This window comes from Taeniopygia guttata, chromosome 5 (assembly GCF_048771995.1).
Source record: "Taeniopygia guttata chromosome 5, bTaeGut7.mat, whole genome shotgun sequence".
Taxonomy (NCBI): Eukaryota; Metazoa; Chordata; class Aves; order Passeriformes; family Estrildidae; genus Taeniopygia; species Taeniopygia guttata.
This window is the reverse complement of record NC_133030.1, coordinates 63192947-63214215: the sequence shown is the minus strand read 5'-3', so window position 1 is coordinate 63214215 and position 21269 is coordinate 63192947. Positions and strand designations below refer to the sequence as shown.

Below are 21269 nucleotides of genomic sequence, written 5' to 3'. Positions count from 1 at the left end.
GCTCCGTCCGCTCCCACCGCCACGCGCGCCAGGTGCCGCCCCACACTTTGGACCCTCCTCGCTTCCCGTCCGCCCCAGGGGAGCGACCGGCGGCGGAGCCGCAGCTTCACCCGGAGGAGGCGGTGGTGGGACGCGCGCCCTGAGGCGGCCGAGCCGCTTCCTCCTCCTCCTCCTCTTCCTCCTCCTCCTCTTCCTCCCCCCCCACCAAGATGGCGGCGGACCCCGCGGATCAGTTCGGCGTGGCCGAGGAGCGCAGCGGCCACTGCGCCGTGGTGGACGGCAACTTTCTCTACGTGTGGGGAGGATATGTGGTAAGGCGGGCGGGGGAACCGGGAAGGAGCGGCGGGGGCGGGAGCGGCGGGAGCGGGCGCGGGGAGCGGGGCGGGGAGGGGGGGTTCCCCCGCCGGCCCTCAGCCCTCGGCGGGCGCCCGGGGCTGTGGCGCGGGCGCTGATTGGCTGCGGCGGCCGCGCGCCGTTCGAATGGCGGCGGGAGGCGCTGAGGGGACGGCACTGAGGGGAAAGCACTGAGGGGATGGCACTGAGGGGATAGCGCTGAGGGGATGGCGCTGAGGGGACGGCACTGAGAGGACAGCGCCGAGAGGACAGCGCTGAGGGGAAAGCACTGAGGGGATGGCACTGAGGGCATGGCACTGAGGGCATGGCACTGAGGGGACGGCACTGAGAGGATAGTGCTGAGGGGACGGCACTAAGAGGATAGCGCTGAGGGGATGGCACTGAGGGGACGGCACTGAGGGGATGGCACTGAGGGGATGGCGCTGAGGGGACAGCACTGATAGCATGGCGCTGAGGAGAAAGCGCTGAGGGGACAACACTGATGGCATGGCGCTGAGGAGAAAGCACTGAGGGGACAGCACTGAGGGCATGGCGCTGAGGGGACAACAGTGATGGCATGGCGCTGTGGAGAAAGCACTGAGGAGACGGCGCTGAGGGGAAAGCACTGAGGAGAGAACACAGAGGGGATGGCGCTGAAGGGATGGCGGGGCCGCTCCGATCCCCTTGACCCGCCGCCCTTTCCTCCTCCTGCCCCGCTCGCAGCCGCCTCCGTCCCGGAGCCCGTGTGGCTGGCGGAGCCGGTTCGCTCCCGGCCCCTTCCAACGCGCCCTTCCTTCGCTCCTCAGCGCCTCTCCCTTCAAGCCTCAGCTCTGTCATTTGTGGCTCAGCTTTTCCAGGGTGTAATTCATGTTCTCGCTGCCTCGTCCCCGTGTTTTTTATTTATTAGTAGTTGTGTGGTGCTTACAGCACGTTTTTCTCCCTTAGAAAGCGCTGCTGTCGCCTCGAAAACAAGCTGGTGGCAGGCTGAAACCCACCCACAATTTTTAGTTTTTGTTTTTGTTTTCCTTAAAAAGCACTTTTGGTTCTGTCATAAGTAGGTCCTTGTGTCTTTTGACTCTATGTATACAACCCAAAAGGAAGATAAGAATGATACTACATTAAATACATCCATTTACTTTTACTTTTTTTTTTTTTTTTAATATTTATCTTTTTATCTTGTCTGTCTGTGCACATTGGCCATAAAATCGAAAAGACTGTGCTTAGTGCAATTCCTGGTCTTGATCAGGTGGAAACTGTTCTTTCTATAAAGATATTTCATATTCTATATATATTTTTTGTGGTCTAAGGTAACTTTGAAGTGTTCAAAGCTTGTCCTTCCATACTCAAGCAAAGAACTCTAGTGGGAAACTCCTGGCTTTAAATTCCATAATACTCTGTATAGCTAAATACCCCCTAAATCACTGGTAATCTTAGTAGTTTTTATGCTCTGGTCTTTAAAACTTTGGTTGAGCTAATGAGCACAATATTTTTAAAGGTTTTCTAATAAAAAATTGTGGGTTTGTGGCACATTCAAGACCACGTATATGAAGTTTAGCAGATAAACTTTGCAAGTGTTCTTAGTAGTTTTACGTATTTACCTGTTGAAAATATTATGAAAATTGTTGCTCTATAAGTAGCCCTTTACACAAATAAATCATTTTTCACGTGTTGCTGCTGGACTTCTGCCCAGCAAACTTTATTTTTGGCATGAGTGTGTTTGCTCAGAGCTGGTTCTGGAGCAGGTGCTCGACCTCTGACATCTCCAGATTAAATGGAGTCAACTTGTGCTCCTTGCAGAAGCTACCAGGAGTGTGTAACAGCAGAGCAGAGGTAACTGGCAGAATAAATCTACCAAAAATAGGATGTACCTGCCTGCTTTGCACCTTTCACAGTGAGAAATTCATAATAAAACATCATTTGAAGGCAAGTCATCAATATCAGTAACTGAATTGTCACTAGTTATATTTCAGTTTTGTGTTTCACTTCTTCACATTCGTTTAATTTTGAGCCAGTTTTTATTTGTTTACTGACTGTGGCTGCTTACTCACTGCCAGACTAATTTCTTTCTGGTGCCAAGGCAGTAATTAATGCTGTAGTTGTTACTCACCACGAGTACTGCATTTTTGGGCTTCCTCTCCTGTTTGTTGTGTTTCCTCATCATTATTTCCCAAATTATGTATCTTTCTTAATGACCTCTATTCAGGAATCTTCATAAATCTTTTTTTCCACAGAAGAATTAATTTTCTCCTTTATGTATGACACCTTGGTCTTGCAAGTTACTGCTGCTAGTAACTTTTTGTGTTTTCAGTCCCCTTTTTATATTCTATTTTTTATTTTTTCATTATGCCAATGGAAACAGCTCCTGATAAAAAGTATCTAAATGAGTTTTAATTCAGGAGCTTTGTATCTGGTTGGTGTTGTTACACATCTTTTCTAGCAAAATGTGAACTTGCTCGATCTGTGCCTTTATTGAGAGGTCCTGAGGAGGAATGAGTTGTTTATTTTTAAAATAAATCCATTTTCTGATCAGAGCAGTAACAGTAGGGTATGACTTCTGATTTCCTTGAGATCATTCAGTGTTGCTGAGTAACATGGCTTGGCATTTCATGTGCAAACACAAAAGGCAGAACTGACTGAACATTTTAACATTGTTCCCCTTTCAGTCCATTGAAGAAAATGAAGTTTATCTGCCCAGCGATGAGCTCTGGATCTATGACATGGACAGTGGGCTGTGGTGAGTGGCACCATTTCTATCCAATCATTACCTGAAACTGATTTTTGTCACTGATCTGCAGGGAAAAGCCTTCAGGGACATTGGTCATGTTAAACAGCAGGTGTTTAATGTCAGCACTGAAGGACAGACCTGTGCTGGTAAATTAACTCCAGGAAACACAATCCCTGCTGAAGTCTAATTATTGTGTGCAAGGGAATGGTGGAAATGGTTGGCTCCAGGCTCTGTTAACACAGCTGCATTTACTTGGCAGTTTATTTTGGCGTAGTTCTTTTACATTAACTTTCATGTTAAAACAGTTAAACACTGGCTACTTGGGCTCTTGATCTAGTTACAGTTATGGATTTATTATTTTTGGAATTAATTCCATGTACATTGCAACTCAAAAATAACTCAGAACTCCCCCTTTCTCTCTTGCCTTCCACTTTCTTTTTTTCCTCCTAAAAATAACTCAGAACTTGCCAGTTTTCCTTCCACTTTGTTTTTTCCTGCCTTTTTTCCTCTCCTCTTCCTCTCTTTTTTCCCTTTCCCCCCATTCTCTTGCCCCTTTTCCCCCCATTTCTTTCCCCCAAAGCCCCTCACATTCCTTTTTTTCCCCTGCTGTCCCAGTCCAGCAGTTTGTGCTCCCAGAGATCAGGAAAGTGATCTGGGTTGAACAGAATTTTTCCAGGTTATATATAACCAGGATCTGCTCCTGGCCTGCCTGAGCTCTCAGCACAGTTCCACACGTGCAGCTATTTCCAGATTTTGAGTAATTAATGTTTCAGCTCTACTAAAGCTCTCCTAATGTGGCTTTCTTCTCCAGAAGAATCAAGATACTTTATAAAAACACAATATCCACCTGGAAGTTCTCTTCCACCACAGGAGCCCAACTTCACCCACAGCTCCAAATCCTAGTTATGGCCCAGGCTGTATTTTTAACTTTTAAATCTAAACATTCTGAATAAATCTGTTTGGGGTTGTTACATTTTGGCAGATTGGAAGGGGCTTCATGTGTTTTTTTTTTAATTGCAGGACAATGCACCTGATGGAAGGGGAGTTACCCACCTCCATGTCAGGCAGCTGTGGGGCCAGCATCAATGGGAAGCTGTACATTTTTGGGGGATTTGATGATAAAGGATACAGCAATCGGGTATTGTAATCTTTTTTCCCCTATTAATATTGTATTTTCATAAATACTAATACTGACCTTGCTGTTTATCTGGTATATTTGTATTTGAATTAAAGAGAAATTTGAGAAAAGCTTTATTTTTTTAAACCTTCTATATTTATGTCAGTGCTTTCCCAATTGGTTTTTTAAAATATTTTGACAACCTTAAGTGAGATTAATCTCTGAATATCACTTTTCTTTTTTCTCTTTGATAGCAGTTCACTGCTTTTTAAATAATCAGGTCATAATTAAGGTTAAAATAGAGCTACCAGCTTTCCTTATAACTGAAAACTGAATTAACAAAATACATGAAATCAGTTGTTTTATCATTTAATTAAAGAAAGTCAGAGTTTACTCGGGACTAGAAAATCAGTGAATTGGAGCCGACTTTCTGCCATTTCTCCCACTTTAACCTTGTTTTTTTTGGTGTATTTACCATTGTAAACTCACTGCCATTTCCTCTTTTACTTCCAGGCTTCTGGGGGTGGTGGGTTGTTTTTTTCTGGTGGTGATTTGTTCTTTATACTGAAAACATTGTCATTTTTTCTTTCCTTTCAAGCTGTATTATGTCAATTTGAGAACAAAAACCGGAACCTACAGGTGGAAAAAAATCACAAATTTTAAAGGTCAACCTCCCACACCTCGTGACAAACTTTCCTGCTGGGTGTACGAAAACAGGTAGCACATTGAAAATATTTAATTTGTGTTAATTACAGAGAGAAAGTGTTAAAAAGTGAAGAGAACTCAGGGTTGGGATGGAGGAAACTCTGATTTTTAGCTTGACTTGCTGGGGGATTTTGTAACAACTTTGTACAAGATTTTCCTCACATGTGAGCTGAACCACTGATAAATAAAATCCCACTTTAGGAGAGGGCTGGGATATTTATGGCAAGTGTGGAATGTTTTACACTTTAGAAAGCTATCATGCATCTATTGTATGATTTTAACACATTAAAAACAGTATAAAAATTACTTTCTCTGCAATATTCATTATTTTAAGCATTACATTTACCTGCAATAAATCAATTTAGCGTGTTCCCAAGGATTTTAACAGCTGGCAGTTGCAAAGGCTTTCCAGTGATTATCTTTGTCTTGCAAGGACTGAGTCAGTCTGGACATTTGTGTTGGAAAAGTGACTGTGTTTAGAAAACAGACTTGGCTAAACAGAAATACTCCAGATTTTGTGTTTTATTATGGAAAAAGACTGGATAATGAGGCAGAAGTGATCACAAGCGGGTGCCCTGTCAGTGATTTATTATTAAATGTGTTACAAACAAGTCAGAATGTGATTTATAGTGCACATTATCAGATGGAAATGATTTATCTCTGTCTGGACTCCACATCTAAAGAGGTTTTGCATAAGCTGTGCAATGCCCCTGGGTGCCAGATAATTGTAATGTAACTGCAAGAGATAGGAATATACAGATATTTGAACAACTCCTTGGCTGTTAATAGATCATTCAAAACTAAATGCATTTATTCAAAGTATTGTGTCACCTGCATGCTGAGAAAATCACCTGTTTTAGGTGATAGAATGGAAGCTTTTGATGTAAAAAAAAGATTATTTATGGATGGCCCCTTTCCTGGGTGGAATATTGGGCTGGGAGATGTGTGAGGATCTTTCAGTAGTGCTTGGTTGAAAAATTTTCTTTTAAGCCAAAAATTGACTTTTTGTGTCCTGTGAGACAAACCTTGGGAACATTTCTTGCCTAAAGTTGGACACAGAAGGTAAAAAATGCAGCAGGAGCACAGGAATTTCACTAGGGGAAAGGCAGAGAAGAAGGCATTTCACTGTCCTGGGTGTTATTTCCCATTTTTGCCTGAAAACAGCAGTGGAAATAAACTTCTAGGGAGAGGAACAGAGACTTTGAGGTGTCTCGAATAATTTCCTTGTGTGGGTTTCAGTCATGTTTGTTGAGGGCGTGGCTGTGACCTTCGCCTTGTTTGGGTTTGCATCACCAGGTGCAACACAAAATATTCTCAATGTTTATGTTACTGCTAGTGCAGCAGCAACCCAAATGATTCATTATTACAGCTTGTTCATGTTAATCTTATCTACAGAAGAATGAAATGGTTTTGTTGTTTCAGGCTAATTTATTTTGGAGGCTATGGCTGCAGGAAGCACAATGAACTCAGTGATTGTTTCGATGTCCACGATGCATTTTGGGTAAGAGATTTGTCCCCATTCCCACTGATTTGTGCTTTCTGACTGGGAAAGAAAGCTCCTTTTTATCACCCTTGAGAAGCATGAAAATCTGATTTTTCTTTTATTTATAGCATCAGCAGAAATGCAAATTTGGAATCTTTTTAAGGTTTGAAATTCCAGATACTGCATGTTGGGAGTGGTGGTTGTTCCACATATTCCAAGTTCCCAGTGCTGGCCTTGGGATTTTAATCTGAAAATTATAAAAAACATTTTATGAAATATTTTGTATTTTAAAGCTGAAAATTCCAGGAAATTTTAGTAATTTTTGTAGTTTTAATTAATGATTTTTATAATTTATTTATTTGAAATAACATTAGGGAATTTACAGCTTCCCAGGTCTAACTGACAAATACTCTGAGTTAATTTAATGAATTTATTTTCCACAAGGATGCCTGGATAATCAACTTTCCTACAGTAATTTCTTGTAATTATTACAAAGATGACTGAGCAGAGTATTGACAGGAAGCTCCTGACCTCAAACGTTAAAGATGGACACACAAGAATTGGTTTTTTACAATTATTTAATTTCTCAGTGTATTACAACAAAATTTAGAAGGTGAAATTTGCTGCAGTGTCTGATGTTGGGGCCCAAAGCCAATTTTCAGGTGTCACCAGCCTCAACATCCCTGGGTGCTGCTGACCTTCAAGTGAATCTAAGCTGCTGCAGCATTCTTAAAAACATCACCACATCTTTTCATGAAATTGCCTACTTTAGTGTATTTTCTGTTTGGACAGAACCCTTCCAGGTTTGTGTCCTTCACTAAGCAGAAAGATTTTAAAATAATATATATATATATATCTTTTTAATTTCTTCTTTTGTTTTTTTTTTTTAGGAAGGACAGATATTCTGGGGATGGCACAATGATGTTCATGTTTTTGATACAACCACACAGACTTGGTCTCAACCAACAATTCGAGTGAGTGGTTTTTAGTCTCACACATTGACACAGTTGGGATTTTACTGACTTTGGAAGAATTATTGTGCTCTAGAAATTTGGGACACCTTCCACTGTCCCAGGCTGCTCCAGTCCCTGTCCAGCCTGGCCTTGGGGACTTCAGGGATCTAGGGGCAGCCACAGCAAATCTGGGAATTCCCAACCTCCCATCCATCCCTGCCCTCTGGCAGTGGGAGCCATTCCCTGTGTCCTGTCCCTCCATCCCTTGTCCCCAGTCCCTCTCCAGCTCTCCTGGAGCCCCTCAGGCCCTGCAAGGGGCTCTGAGCTCTCCCTGGAGCCTTCTCCAGGTGAACATTCCCAGTTTTCCCAGCAGAGGGGTTCCAGCCCTTTGGAAATCTGTATCCATGTCTAATTACCATGGATAACCTCCTCACAGATAACAGGAGAGCTCTGCCTTATTGAGATGAAAATATTCTCTAAAGTTCATAAAATCCAGGTGAGTTTACGTAAGAACTCAGCAGAAGTTGTAATTTTAAAGAGTGTCTGGCAGCATTTTATGGTCTTACAAGATGTTCTAAAATCCCTATAAAAACAAATGCAAAATGCAAAATTACCATTGCAAAGTACAAGCCAGTTTTGCCACTTTCAGTTCTGATTTACACAGAGAGGACTTTTTAGAACAGGGATATAACATCAAATTTTAAGACTAATTTCCAGGGGTTTCAGTAGCAGTTCCTGATGATTTGTAGGTCAGAAAATAAAACTGTCCAGGAGATTTGCTGGTGTTCTGAAGGATTATTTTGGTTCTTTCAGGGTGGAGATCCACCTCAGCCTCGAGCAGCTCACACGTGTGCTGTGCTGGGAAATAAAGGTTACATCTTTGGAGGACGAGTGCTGGTAATTCAATATTTTTTTAGCAGTCATATTATTCTCCTGGCTTTTTTTTTTTTTTTAATGTCATTTTGTAGTAGGGAAAAAAACCCCAAATGCCTTTGGCTTAACCTGGATGTTCAGGGCTCTGAATCCAGGATGCTGCTTATCATCACCCTCTACAAAAAGAAGAAAAATTCTGTCTGTAATATTAATGATTGTCTCAAAAAAGGTAAAACACAGATGACTGTGAGGTAAATTACAGATTTGAGTTGGCTTTATAATTGAATTTTGCCACTTTTTGCACATAAGTGACTGAAATTCAGATGTCTGAAGAGGTAGTAGACATAATCTGTGCATAAATAATTTAGGGTTGGATTGTGGCTGTGTAATTTTTACTCTTCCTGACTCCTTTTAAGTTAAAAAAGCCATAGGCACCACCCCCCTGATTAAAGCAGGGAGATACTCAAACCTCTCAGCAACACTTGGAACTTCTCCAGTGCTAATTAAAGGAGATTTTCTACTCAGCTCCTCTCTGCTGAAGCACTGATGTAAGAAACAGATCCTGTAAGGCAAGTTAAAAACCCGCCCAATTTCAGTGACTGTGCACTCTTGTGTTTTATTTTAATTGAAGTTTTTAGCTCTTTTCACTACAGCTGACTTAGAACCTTTAATCCTACTCAGCTAGAGGATGAGCCTGGATGTTTTCTATCTCCAAAATTGACAGTGAAGAAGCTTCTGAGAGCCCCCAGTGCTGTGTTCCTGTAGTTCTGGTCTAAAAAAGGAGAAGGAATTAGTTTGGGAATGAACATATTCCAGCTCCACCTTGGAAAGCTGCCACAGCCTCAGCCCTGCATTCCCAAATCCTGGCAAACAAAGCAGTGTAAAACTGCACTTTGTTCCCCATTCCCTGATTTTCCTGCTGGAATATTCCTTTGGCTAATCTGCACTCCTTCCACTCCTGCTGCTCAGAGTGATCACACCGTGTCCAGCCACTTCCCACTCTCAGTTGCCTCTCACACCTGCAGGAAGTTTTGATTTAAGTGCCTTTCCAGAGCAAACAGAAAAGAAAATAATTAAAATGGATCCTGTTTGTTCCTGCCATTATGTGACCTGTGATTCAGGATCTCTGGAATTGTTCCTGAAGCCTGAGAGAGCTGCACTCAGCACCTCCCAGGGCTGTAGGTTTGGACAAACTGGGTTTGCAGATAACTGAAGGAAATAAAGAGATTTGAGGAGAGTGAAAAATGGAGGTTATCCGTGCCCTGAGTGAGCCCTGTGCCCCTGTCCTGTGTGCTCACAACTGAACATTTGCTGACCACAGCCCAGTCCTGCTCCTCCCTCAGTGAGCTGAGAGGGAAAAACCCCAAATGTGGGCATGGAAAGGTCCCTTGGATGATTTGTTCCTGCCCTGCCAGCTCCTCCTGAGCACCTCCAGAGCCTCCTTCCCCCAGGGCTCTGTCAGGGAGGGCTCTGTGCTCACCCCAGGCTGCTGCACTCTCGATCAGCTCTGTAACTCCAGCTGGGGTTCCATGCAGCCTCTGCCAGTGAAATTCTGATTTAGCTGGAGCTCACCTGTCATTCCTCCACTGCCCTCAGAGGATTTGCCCTCAGGCTTCTGTTTAACTCTGTTTGACTACAGCATTCTGATCTCAAAAGGTTTTTCTCTTCAGCTTCCTTAAAAACTTGCTAAATTTCAGTGAAAGCACTTGGGAACCCATGTCAGGGAAGAGTGAAATTGTGGAAAGCTGTGTTTAATTCTGTAGGAGGGCAGCAAGTGTAATTTTCACCCTGGTGATTATTATTGATCCATTTTCTGTCCTAGAAATAAATGAAAGGAAACATAAAAAGGTGAGGGAACATTCAATGGGGCATGAGGAATTAATGTAAGTCATGAAAAGAAAAAGCTAAAGACAGCAGAAAACCACTAAATTTCCTGACACGAGGAATAATTCCTCCCCAAAGGATGAAGTTTTGCTTTTCTCCAGAAATTATGGAGCAAACACGGGGTTGCTCTGCTCCTCCTTCTCCTTCTAGTTCACCATAATACAAATCTTCCCAGGGAAAAGGCTCTGCAAGGAACCAGAAAGGGCCAGGAAGTGTCATGAGGCTTCTCCTATTCATCTTTCTGGGAGGAAAGGGCACCTTTTTCCAAACTTGGAGCTAGAACTGGTAAAAGAAGATGATGATGATGGTGATGATGATGATGAGAATCAGTTGTACCAGGAATCATTTGAAAACAGGCTCAGAAGTGTTATGTGGACTCAGTTACTTCAGGTAAGCCCCTGGAAAAACAGAAATGGGAGAAAGTGGGAAGGAAGGAGAGTTAGTCCAGAAGTTGATGTGAGTCTTGTGTTTGATTTAAGTGGAAAAATTTCATGTTGAGAATGAAGTAAATAAACCAAAATCTTTGCAGCAGCTCTTCACACATCTGGTGCCTTAATGTAAGCATGTTTATATTTTCTGTCAGCAAAGCTCAGAAGATCCGTGGAGCTGCAATCCTTCTCTTGGCAAAGTTTGGAGCTGGAATAGCTTTTGATTGGAAATCCAGGAGGCAGAGCTGCAGAATTCCCTGTCCCAGCAGGGAGCTGGGAATAATGTCACCCTTAAAGCCTTTCATGGTGCTAATCCTGAGACCAAGCAGCTCCTGCCTAACGTTGGCTGCCAAGAAATCAACTTGCCAGAGATAAGCAGAGTGTCTCAGGAGCCCTTGGAACTCCAAGGGAAATTCCAACCCTCTTAGGAGGCTTGGTGCTCTTAAGCCAATTAAAAATCATTTTAGGATTGGCAGCAGGATGATGAAATAGAGCAGGAAAGAGAAATCCATGAGAAGCTGCAGGAGAGCTGTGTGGCAAGTGATGATCCTGTAAACCTGTGTGGTTCCAGCTTCCCAAAGAAGGGTTGGGTAGAAAGGTGCTTTTATTTGTTAAAGGCCTCAGTCTTGGACAGTTGGTGGTGGTTTGAATTCAGAATGAAGTTGCTGTAATTCTGCATCTGCCCAGCTGTTGAACCATGAGAATGCAAAGATTATAACACATTGATTTCCCAGGGAGCTGGAAAGAGAATTTCTCCATCTTCTGCCTAATGCCCAGGAAAGGAAAGTCAGTGAGGAGGTCTTGAACAGGATCCTCTTGAAACCTTAATTTTCACCATAACAGCAAATTTGATAGATATCCTTTATATCAAATTGTATTGCTCCAACATGATTGAATATTTCCAGCTGTAGAGGCCAGGATGTTGGATTTGCCCCAAATGTACAAAGGATCCCAACTGCATTTTGCTTTCTGCTTGGATGATTTGATGCCCTCATGCCCTTCAAAGGCACCAGAAGGAGTAGGAAACTGGGTAGGGGTGTCATGGAAGACAGATGTGTTCCCCTGGCTGTCAGCTGGACCACACTTGATTGTTTTTAGTCACCCTCTTGAGGGATAAAATGGCTCAGGCAATGCCCCAAACCCTCACAGTCTTGTCTTTATCCTATTGCCCTCCCTCCCCAGAATGCTGCTTCCCATTCCCTTCCCAGCCCAGCAGGGTTAGCAGTGCTTGGCAGAGGAGGTTGTAGCATTCCTGCAAACCTTGGTGTTCCCTGAAATCCCTGAGAGACTTCCCAGGGCTCTGCTGGGCAGCTCTGGAGGTCCCTCGGCCTCGCTCCTAGGGTACAAGCACTCCTGTCAGCCTAGTTCTGCCTCAGAGGATCTGCAAGCTGGAGAAAGGCTTTTTCTAATAGATCTATGGACTGCCCAGGGAGAAAAGGAGTTGGAAGGTAAGGCAAGAAACATTTCCCTACTCCCCAGATGGTTTTTGTAGCTCCCAGGGGAATCACAGCTCCCAGGCAAGCAAGTTCTTTTATCACCACCCCAAGGCAGTCAGAGACTTCCTTCATCTCCAACCCCAGCCAGATAAGCAAGAGGAAAGATTTCCCATTTTATTTTATGGCAAATGCTAAAGAGTCCTAAAACCTTGCTGGTGGTCACTTTGTGAAAGGAAAAGAGGGAAAAGCACAAATGATGGACATTTCTGGGAATATCCAGAGTACAGCACTACCAGGATACTCCAAGGAGTAGTGACCAGACAGGAGGATACAAACTTCTGATCTCAATGTCAAGGAAAATAACACCAGGCAACAATAGGAGAGTAAAACACCTTCTGCATTGCCCTGCCAGGAGTTCTGTGGATGGAAATTAAAAATATTTGCAGGAGCTGGATAAATCCCACAAAGTTCTTCACTTCTAGAAGCTAAAATTGGCCCCATAGTGCTGTTGCATGACTGGAAATATTTCTGCCAGGCACTTCCCTGAGAGTTGCATGGTTTTTGTGAGGAGAAAAGCTTTTCATCTGCCACATAATTCAGATTTATATTAAGGCAAGTGGGTAAAGATTGCTTCAAACTATTGGTAGTTGGAATATTCTGTCCCAGGAAGGCCTCACTGAAATACTTTGTTTATTGTTTGCTTAAAATAACCCGAGTGGGATTTTATTTCTTTGTTTTAGCAAACCAGAATGAATGATTTGCACTGCCTGAATTTAGACACTTGGACTTGGTCTGGAAGGTAAGTTTGCTTTTGTAACACTTAAAACTGAATTTAGAAGATGGAAACATATTGTTAAATAGTTCCAGAGCTATTCCTGCAGCTTTTCCAAGAGGAGAATGAGGGTTTGGGGACTTCTAACAGCTGCTGGATTGTGATTTCAATGGAATTGAATTTGATAGTGGTTGCTGAGCTTTTCCTGCTCTGCACCAGAGCACTGATGGTGCTGTTTGAAGCACAGCATGGAGTGATTTAACACCTTCATTTTCAGCCTGGCTACATTTATCCAGATGGAATTCCAGGTTTTAGGGCTTTTTGAATGCTGGGTTTACTGTCTCTAGTTACAGCACAATTTGGGGAAAGGTCTCTTCTATAAAAGGCCATTAAAAAATGATGATTTTTCCAAAATTTGTGTTATTTCTGTATTGTGATCCAAGAAAAGCTCATAAGATTTATCCATCATTTAGTACAATGTGTATATATAAATATTGATATATTTATATATTGGATCACTATAAATTTAGGAGTCTTCTGTTCAGCTGTTGCAGCACCTCTGCAGAGCCTTTGAGAGACTGAAAAAAGAGATTTAAGACAAAAAAAAAAATTTAAGATACTGGGGAAAAAAAGTTTTCACAGGAGATAACGTTTGTATTTATTCATTATTATTTATTCCTCTTATCACAAAGGGAGGTGATAATTATTTATTAGTAAAGAATTATTTTATTTACTAACCAGTCAAGTCTTTTTTTCTTACTCAACTGTACCCAGCTTTCTTAAGGAATTGCATGATATGAACCTGCTAACCCAGGATTAGCATCCAGCAGGAGATTGCAAAATTCATTTCAGCTGCCACTGCCCAGGAGCTGCTTTCCCTGCCTTGAGCTCTGCTAAACTGTCATTCAATATTTGGTTATTTCTGGTACTGGGATCATTTCTTGTGCATGAAAATTGAAATTGTATCAATTATCAGTATCATCAGTATCTGTTTGATATTTTTTTTAAACCATCAAAGCCCAGGTTGCCCCTTGTCCAATTTTAGTACTTGGCCTCTTTTCTTCACTTGGATTCAAACAATTATTGCAACTTGGCCTTGACGTGAGTGCCAAATTTAGCAGGGCACTTCTGCAATCCCTGTTTAATTATCTCTGATAAACGATTTTTGGGATATCAGGATCTTTACTGTTCACATTCTCAAGCAATCCCAACTAAAATAAAATCAATACAGCTCAGCTGAAATAGATTTCAAATTAGATTTTATCAATAGTAAACCTCCATCTGTTTTGTACTTAGGAAAGCCCCTCTTTACTAATATTTATATTTCAAAGTCTGGGTGAGCACCAGCTTGAAGAGGTGGTAGCTTTTGGATCAGAGGTAAAACCACAAATCCTTGTGTGATTTAAAATAATTTTCCTTGGAGTGGAGAGCCTGCAGCCCCTCAAGAATCATCAATTTGATCTCAATTAACTGTTTCCCTACATGTACATGGAATTTATTTGAGTGTTTAATCTCTTTTTTTAACTGAGAAAACACCCAGGTGGTTCTAGGACAAACTGAAATTTTCTGCCAAATTAGTTTAAATTAACTAATTCAACAATTTCAGCATTGTTTGAACATTTGGGGGTTTTGTTTCTTTGTTTCCCCCAGGATTAATATCAGTGGAGAGAAGCCCAGAGATCGCTCCTGGCACACGCTGACCCCCATAGGGGATGACAGACTTTTCCTTTTTGGTGGACTAAGCTCTGATAATGTTCCTCTGAGTAAGTCATTCAGAGTAATAGAAATAGTTCTATTGTGCTTTTCAGATCACACAAACAGGGTGTGGCATAGTTGATAGGAGTTGCTTTTGTAGAAAAGGCAGCTTGTTTCTATGGAAAAAACCCTGAAATTGACAAAAATAATTTTCAGATAAATAATAATTTCATAGATAAATGCACTGGAGGAGTTGATTTTCTCAGTTTACCCAAAAGAAAGGGATTGGGTGTGTTTTGATTCCAGATTTCAGTGCAGGGAGGGTTCTGGGGCAACATTAAATCACAAAGAGTGAAAATAAACATGCTCTTAGAGCTGCTTGTGTGAATAAAAGCTAATTTTTTGTCCCAAAAAGCCCATTTATGAGTGTTCTCACATTGCAGGTGATGGTTGGATCCACAGCATTGCAACAAATGGATGGAAGCAGCTCACCCATCTGCCCAAGAGCAGGCCCAGGTATAGAAACAGAAATCATGTGTGCTGACATGGAATCCTTTTTCAAAATGAGCCCATTTTTAAATTCTTGAACCGTATTTTTAAAGACTGTTTTAGGATATTAGTGCAGTGTGGTCAAATAGTTTGCTTTAATACCTTTTTTTTCCCTTCATACCTCATTTTTAACTAGTGTATTTGATGCTTATTTGCATGAAAAGATGTTTTTTTTTGTGGTGAAGGATCTGGGTATCCAACTGACCTGGTGCTCTGTATCCAAATTATTATTCTGTGAACAAACCATAGGAATTGGAGGAATAAATAACCAAGGGGAATAATAAAAGCTCATTAATATTTATACATTATTAGAAATAACAGAGCAGAGAACCATGAAAAAGTTGATTCCTCCTTCAGGGTTCAAAAGGAAAATTGAGTAGCCCAGTGTTTGAAGCATTATCTGTGTTTCTAAGTTAAAAATTATTGAACTGATTTGCTGTAGATCTTAAATATTCAGATTTTCATTGAATTCATTCCCTGCATTCACCCAGGAGCTCCCAGCACTAATTATATAATAATATATATCACAAGATGTTTATTATTTTATTTAATTTTTGTTATTTTATTATTACAATATAAAATATAACAATTTTATAAATATATAAATAGCATCTGCTCTGCTCCTTGCCTTGTTACTGAAATATCTTCACCTTAATTAATTTTCTTCCTGTTTTATCCTATTCTGGGCTGTTTTAAACACAACAGCCACATCTAAACCACATTTTCTGCCTTTTTACCTTTCAAACCCAAAAAAACCCAGACCTCAGCCTCACCAAATACATTCAGTTTATGATCAGTGATATTTTTATGCTATTTCAGGACTGAGGAGTCTTTAAAAACAGCACAGCAGGAGCAGCCAGGGGTCTGGGCTCAGTTCTTGAGTCTCCTGAAGCTTCCCTGTGCTGTGATTTTTCCTGGGATGTGCTGGGGAGCAGCCCAGGAGCAGCAGCTCAGCAGGAATAATTCTGTGCCTGGGAGGATCAGGGATCCCTGGGCCCCAGCTGCTTCCCAGGGCATTTTGAGATTTGGGTTGTAGGGCTGAGCACCTTTCCTGGACCTAAATCTTTCTAGAACTAAAGGCCCTCCCCTCCTTCAAGCAAAGCCCAAAGCCTCATGGATTTTTTCAGGAAGTCACAGAATGTTAGGGCTGGAAGGGACCTCTGGAGATCCTCCAGTCCAACCCCTGCCAAGGCAGGGCCACCTGGAGCAGGTGACACTGGGATGTGTCCTGGGGATTTGGGGTGGACAAAAGGAACCACACCAAAAGCCTGTCCATACGCTGAACTGCTTAAGTGTCCAGTGTTGGTACTGTAATTTGATTTTCTGCAGGATCTCTGCAGCTGGAAAAGCTTTAAATCAGTTCAGTTGCTCTTAAAATGCAGAGCAGTAATACATCTATGTGTACTTCTTTTATATATTTGTTTTGCTCTGTAATGAAATTTATTACAGAGTCCTTTCCTGATGCTTCTGCAACTCTGATTCCCTCCCTAAATTCTGTAGAGAATAATTTCCTTCAACCTCCACTTTTAGGAATTACTAAAATTTTACCTTCTCAGGTGATCCTGAATTGGTAGAAATTCCTCTCTCTAGCCATCAATTTTAGTTTTGCATGCTGGGTTAAAATAAAGAACAAATTTTAACTCCTGCATTCCCAATGTTTTCATTCCCATAACTGATAGAAAATCCTATTCCTTTTTCTGTCCATCAGTTTTATTCAGCCAAGGTTTTTCACGCTGGGTTGAAATAGAGAAGCAACTGTTTAACGCCTGGATTCCCAAAGTTTTCATTGCCATGTGATGCCGTTGCTGTGGTGGAGGAGCCCTGTGTGATTCAATAACGTGCTTTGTTAGAATGTTTAGGTGATAAGTTAGAGCAGCCCATGAGAGGACAGGAGCTCTCAGGCAGTAGGAAAAGCCTCAGGTTGCAAGCTAGGATGTCAGCAGAGCCCAGGCAGGAAAGGCTTCCCCGTGTTCTCCGTGACCAAGCCCAGAGTTTCCCTAATGCAGAGCAGGCAGAGACAGATCTGTGCACAGGTATGAGGAAGGGAAAAGGTGAGGTACCTAAGGACTGATGTGAAGGGAGAGAGAAAGTGGGGACGTTGATTTTTTGCATGAAATTTCAGTGGTGTGTTTGATGTTGGTTCAGTGGCTCTAAAATCCATCAGCAGCGGTGATAGAGCAGAAAAATCTAATAATGAAAAAGAAATCCCCACCAGGGGTGGCTGCTGAAGGGGCAGGATCTTTCTCAAAGATTATAAAGTCAGGTTTTGATTTTGTGGGGTCTTTATGATAAAACTTCCTTGGTGTGATGGAAGTTACTGACTCACAGCAAGGGATCCCAGGAATCTCTGGGGGAAGGGTAAGACTGGAACAGGAGAACTGGAGCTCCAAGTGCTCAGGGATCTGTGTCAGCACTGAGAACCACCCCAGGCTGAAAGCCACAAGAAAACTGTACTTCTGAACCAAAGAAAGTGGAAAATTGCAAAAGGAAAAGCTTGGCAAAAGCTTGGTTTGTAGAGTTGCCAAAAAATTTTCCACTGTGGTGGTAAATAAGACAAAGTTTATATGCCCAGAATACAGAAAAGTCAAATAATAACAAAATATATTGGTCTGTATGAAAATAACTCTCATGAGCTGAGAAGTCACACCGCTCTCTTATTTTGTGTTGTTAAACAAACGAGTAATAAATTTTAAGGTGTTATTTTTTACCTCTGCAATAATGGCTTTGTCTTGCTGCTAACACACAAGTCCTTGTTCCTTGGCACTCACTGTGTTGGTGGTTTGATTTGCAGGTTGTGGCACACAGCCTGCCTCGGGCAGGAGGGAGAAGTGATGGTGTTTGGGGGCAGCAAAGATGATTTGCTTTTTATGGACACGGTCAGTAAACCGAACAATAAATCCCATCAGTGGGACAATTATAATTAATATCAAATTATGGAATGGTTTCAGCTGGGAGGGGCCTTAAAGTCCATTGAATCCACCCCTGCCTGGGCAGGGATGTCTCCCACTATCCCAGGCTGTTCCAGGCATCATCCAGCTTGGCCATGGACACTTCCACAGATGGGGAGTCCAAAATGTCTGAGCAAATAAATAAATAAAATTACTCTATATTAATAAATATATTAATTGAAGAAAATTAATTGAACTTGGAAGAAATAGCTGCAACATCACCTGGTCTCTGTAGGAAAACTTCAGTATATAAATATATTAATTGATGTATTTTAGTTTTCAATTAAAATTCAGTTTAAAAAAAACCCAAAACTATATTGAGTTTGGCTCAAGCAAGTTGCTCAGATTGGTAACTGAAATCATTACAAATTACACATCACTGAGGAAATTACTATAATTTACACACCAAAGATTATAAATTAATTATAATTTACACACCACTGGTTCCACTGAGGAATCCCCACCTGAGGCTTTCTTGACTGACAGAATAAAAAGGAATTTGTAATTCAAATTCTTTATAAATAGTTGGTCAAGGAGAATATTTCTAACTCATGCACGCGGTAATAAATGTGACATGTGGAGAATTGCTGAGTAGAGAGAAGTTTTTGTCATTCTAATGGTTCTTTTCTTCTCTTGCTCAGGGTCACTGCAGTGACTTGTTGATATTTCAGACTCAGCCTTATTCCCTGCTCAGGTGAGTTGGTTACAGAATCCCAGGATGGTTTAAGCTGGGAGGGACCTTAAATCCCATCGTGTTCCCTGGGCAGGGACACCTCCCACTACCCCAGCTGGTGTTTTAGCCACCTGCTCCTGCAGAAATTGGGTGAAATACCCAATTTCCTCCTCAGGAAATTCCTGAACCCCTCGGTGTGTGATGCTGCACAGCAGTTTAATCACTGCTGCTGTGTAATTCCCTGCACCTGTAATTAATGCTCATCACCAGCTTTTACTAAGTGCCATCGGTTAGAATATAAACCATTTACTTCAAATTTTTTCTTTTTTTTTTCTATTTCCCTTCCTCAGGCTGTGTCTTGACTGCATTGGGAAAAACGCAGCTCTTTTGGAGAAGCAAATTCCCTGCTTGCCATCCAAACTTCTGCAGGATGTGCTGAAAAAAATCACTTTTTGGGCTGCCATGACCCACAGGCAGGAGAGGAAAGCTGAGACTGAGAGACAAAGCCAGCTGCACTCCACATGAGGCAGGGCAGGGAGCTGCTGGGACGCCTCTGGGGTTTGTCCAGGAGCTTTGTGCTCTTCCCCTGCAGCTCTGTGTTCAGCTGGGCTTCTGAGGGAAGTTTGACAACAAATCCTTTTCATGGGAATCTCTCGTTTCCTGCGTTATGGAGAACTGATACAACTTCATTTCTAGATAATTGTTCACCTCTGCTCTCATGGTTCTGACCACACAGCCCTCACAACCTTTTGTTCTTTTGGAAGGGGACATGATCCATTTCAGCTGGGTAAAATATGGTTTAAGTCTAAAAATCCTCCTTGGCCTTACCCCCATCAGCCTTCCCAAAAAGATAAATTCACCTCGGTATCTTGGGGACATTCACACCTTGTCAGTCTCAAAAGTAACAAATTTGCTACCACCAAATGTTGGTTCCACCAGGCTCTGACCAAAATCCAACCCTGGAGCCCCACACCTCACACTTCAAATGGGAAAATCCATCGGGGAATTGTGGAACTTGGAAGAAAAAGCTGCAACATCAACCTGATCTCTATAGGAAAACTTCAGTTCATCACCTGGTTTTACTGTTTCTGTTACCAGGAAGTCCTTTTGGAAATAAGTTGTATATTGTATTTTGGATGTGCAAAGTTTATATTTCATTCTTGTTTAAAAAACAACAACAAAGTTGTTTATTTATTGTTTAAAAAAAAAAGCAAATGTAGTACTGGTTATTTTTCTGTTTCAAATATTTACTTAACGGGAGCACAGCCATTAAAATTTTATAGAGAGTTGAAGCAAGAATCATTTGGACACGTTTTTGATGGTTTTAAAGTCTGTCAAAATTAATTCTTTGGGGAAAAGAGGTTTGGGGAGAGCAAATTTGTTTCAAAAAGGAAGTTTTGTGACTGGTTATTTTAACAGCCTAATTTTATGTGCTGAACTCCCTCCCCTCCTTTTTTGGGAGGGGGAGTTCAGATGCCCCCCTGAACCCCAAGGTTTGATTTTGGGGGGCTCAGGTGGTCTGATTTTGGGGGTTTGGGATTTAATTGGTAGAGTCAGATGCCTCCAAGATTAATTTGCAGGGGCTCAGCTGCCCCCCAGAGTTCATTTTGTTGGCCTCAAGTGCCCCAGAAGTTAATTTTGGGAGGGCTGAGGTGCCCCCCCATAGTTAATTTGGGGGTTTCAGATGCCCCCAGTGGGAATTTTATTGGGTTCAGGTGCCCCCATTGTGAATTTAAAAGGTTCAAGTGCCCCTGAGGTTAATTTTGGGGTAGTTCTGATGCCCCAAGGTAAATTTGTCTGGTTCTTTAGGTGTCCTCATGGTTAGTTTTGCTCCCAGTGTTGATTTTGGGAGGTTCAGATGCTGTGATGTTAATTTTGGGGTTATTCAGGTCCCCCCAGGGTTAGTTTGGGGTTGTTCAGTTACCCTCAGGGTGATTTTTGGGGTGGCTCAGGTGCCAGCAGGGTGAATTTGGGTAACTTGGGGCCGGGTGCCCCAGTGTTAATTTTGGGGCTGTTCAGATGATCCCAGTGGTAATTTTGGGGCAGTTCGGGTGCCCTCAGGGTGATTTTGGGCGTAGTTCCGGTGCCCCCAGGGTGAATTTTGGCATTCCTGGGTGCTCCGGTGTTAATTTTGGGGCGGTTCAGAAGCTCCAAGTGTTAATTCTGGCGTGCCCAGGTGCCCTCGGGGTGAATTTTTGGGCAGTTCAGACACTCCCAGTGTTAATTCTGGGGTGCCCGGGTTGAATTGGGGGATGCCGGTGCCCTCGGGGTGAATTCTGGAGTAGTTCAGATGCTCCCAGTGTTAATTTTGGGGTGCCCGGATGCCCTCGGGATGAATTTTGGGGCAGTTCAGACGCTCCCATTGTTAACTCTGGGGTGCCCGGGGTGAACTGGGGGATGCCGGTGCCCTCGGGGTGAATTCTGGGGTAGTTCAGATGCTCCCAGTGTTAATTTTGGGGCGGCTCGGACACTCCCAGAGTTAATTCCGGGGTGCCTGGGGTGAATTTTGGGGCAGTTCAGACACTCCCAGTGTTAATTCTGGGGTGCCCGGGTGCCCTCGGGGTGAATTTTGGGGCAGTTCAGCCTCTCCCAGCATTAACTCCGCGGAACCCCGGGGTGAATTGGAGGGTGCCGGTGCCCTGAGGGTGAATTTTGGGGCAGCTCAAATGCTCCTATTTTTAATTCTGGGGTACCG

At 42.5% G+C, this 21269-nt stretch overlaps 1 protein-coding gene across 2 annotated transcripts; it reads left to right on the top strand.

Annotated features, from left to right (window-relative positions):
• The first annotated feature begins 11 nt into the window (after positions 1-11).
• On the top strand, positions 12-19873 carry KLHDC1 (kelch domain containing 1). 2 transcript variants are annotated; one of them, XM_072930606.1, is made up of 14 exons: positions 12-311; positions 2997-3067; positions 4079-4196; positions 4774-4892; positions 6303-6381; positions 7254-7337; positions 8130-8213; positions 10224-10463; positions 12678-12736; positions 14360-14472; positions 14848-14920; positions 17745-17829; positions 18543-18595; positions 18925-19873. In XM_072930606.1, exons 1-14 carry the CDS (start codon positions 210-212, stop codon positions 19097-19099), a joined length of 1455 nt encoding a protein of 484 aa, XP_072786707.1. In that variant the 5' UTR covers positions 12-209; the 3' UTR covers positions 19100-19873. The 2 variants fall into 2 exon arrangements, with proteins under 2 accessions (XP_072786707.1, XP_012429711.1); XM_012574257.5 differs by lacking the exon at positions 10224-10463 and having other exon boundaries at positions 22-311.
• Positions 19874-21269: the final 1396 nt, after the last annotated feature.

What these genes read in the sequence shown, in the direction of transcription:
- KLHDC1 (XM_072930606.1), top strand. Translation starts at nt 210, where the DNA reads ATGGCGGCGGACCCCGCGGATCAGTTCGGCGTGGCCGAGGAGCGCAGC. An exon ending in ATGTCCACGATGCATTTTGG is followed by an intron (nt 6,382 to 7,253) that starts GTAAGAGATTTG and finishes TTTTTTTTTTAG; the next exon opens with GAAGGACAGATATTCTGGGG. An exon ending in CAGCCTTATTCCCTGCTCAG is followed by an intron (nt 18,596 to 18,924) that starts GTGAGTTGGTTA and finishes TCCCTTCCTCAG; the next exon opens with GCTGTGTCTTGACTGCATTG.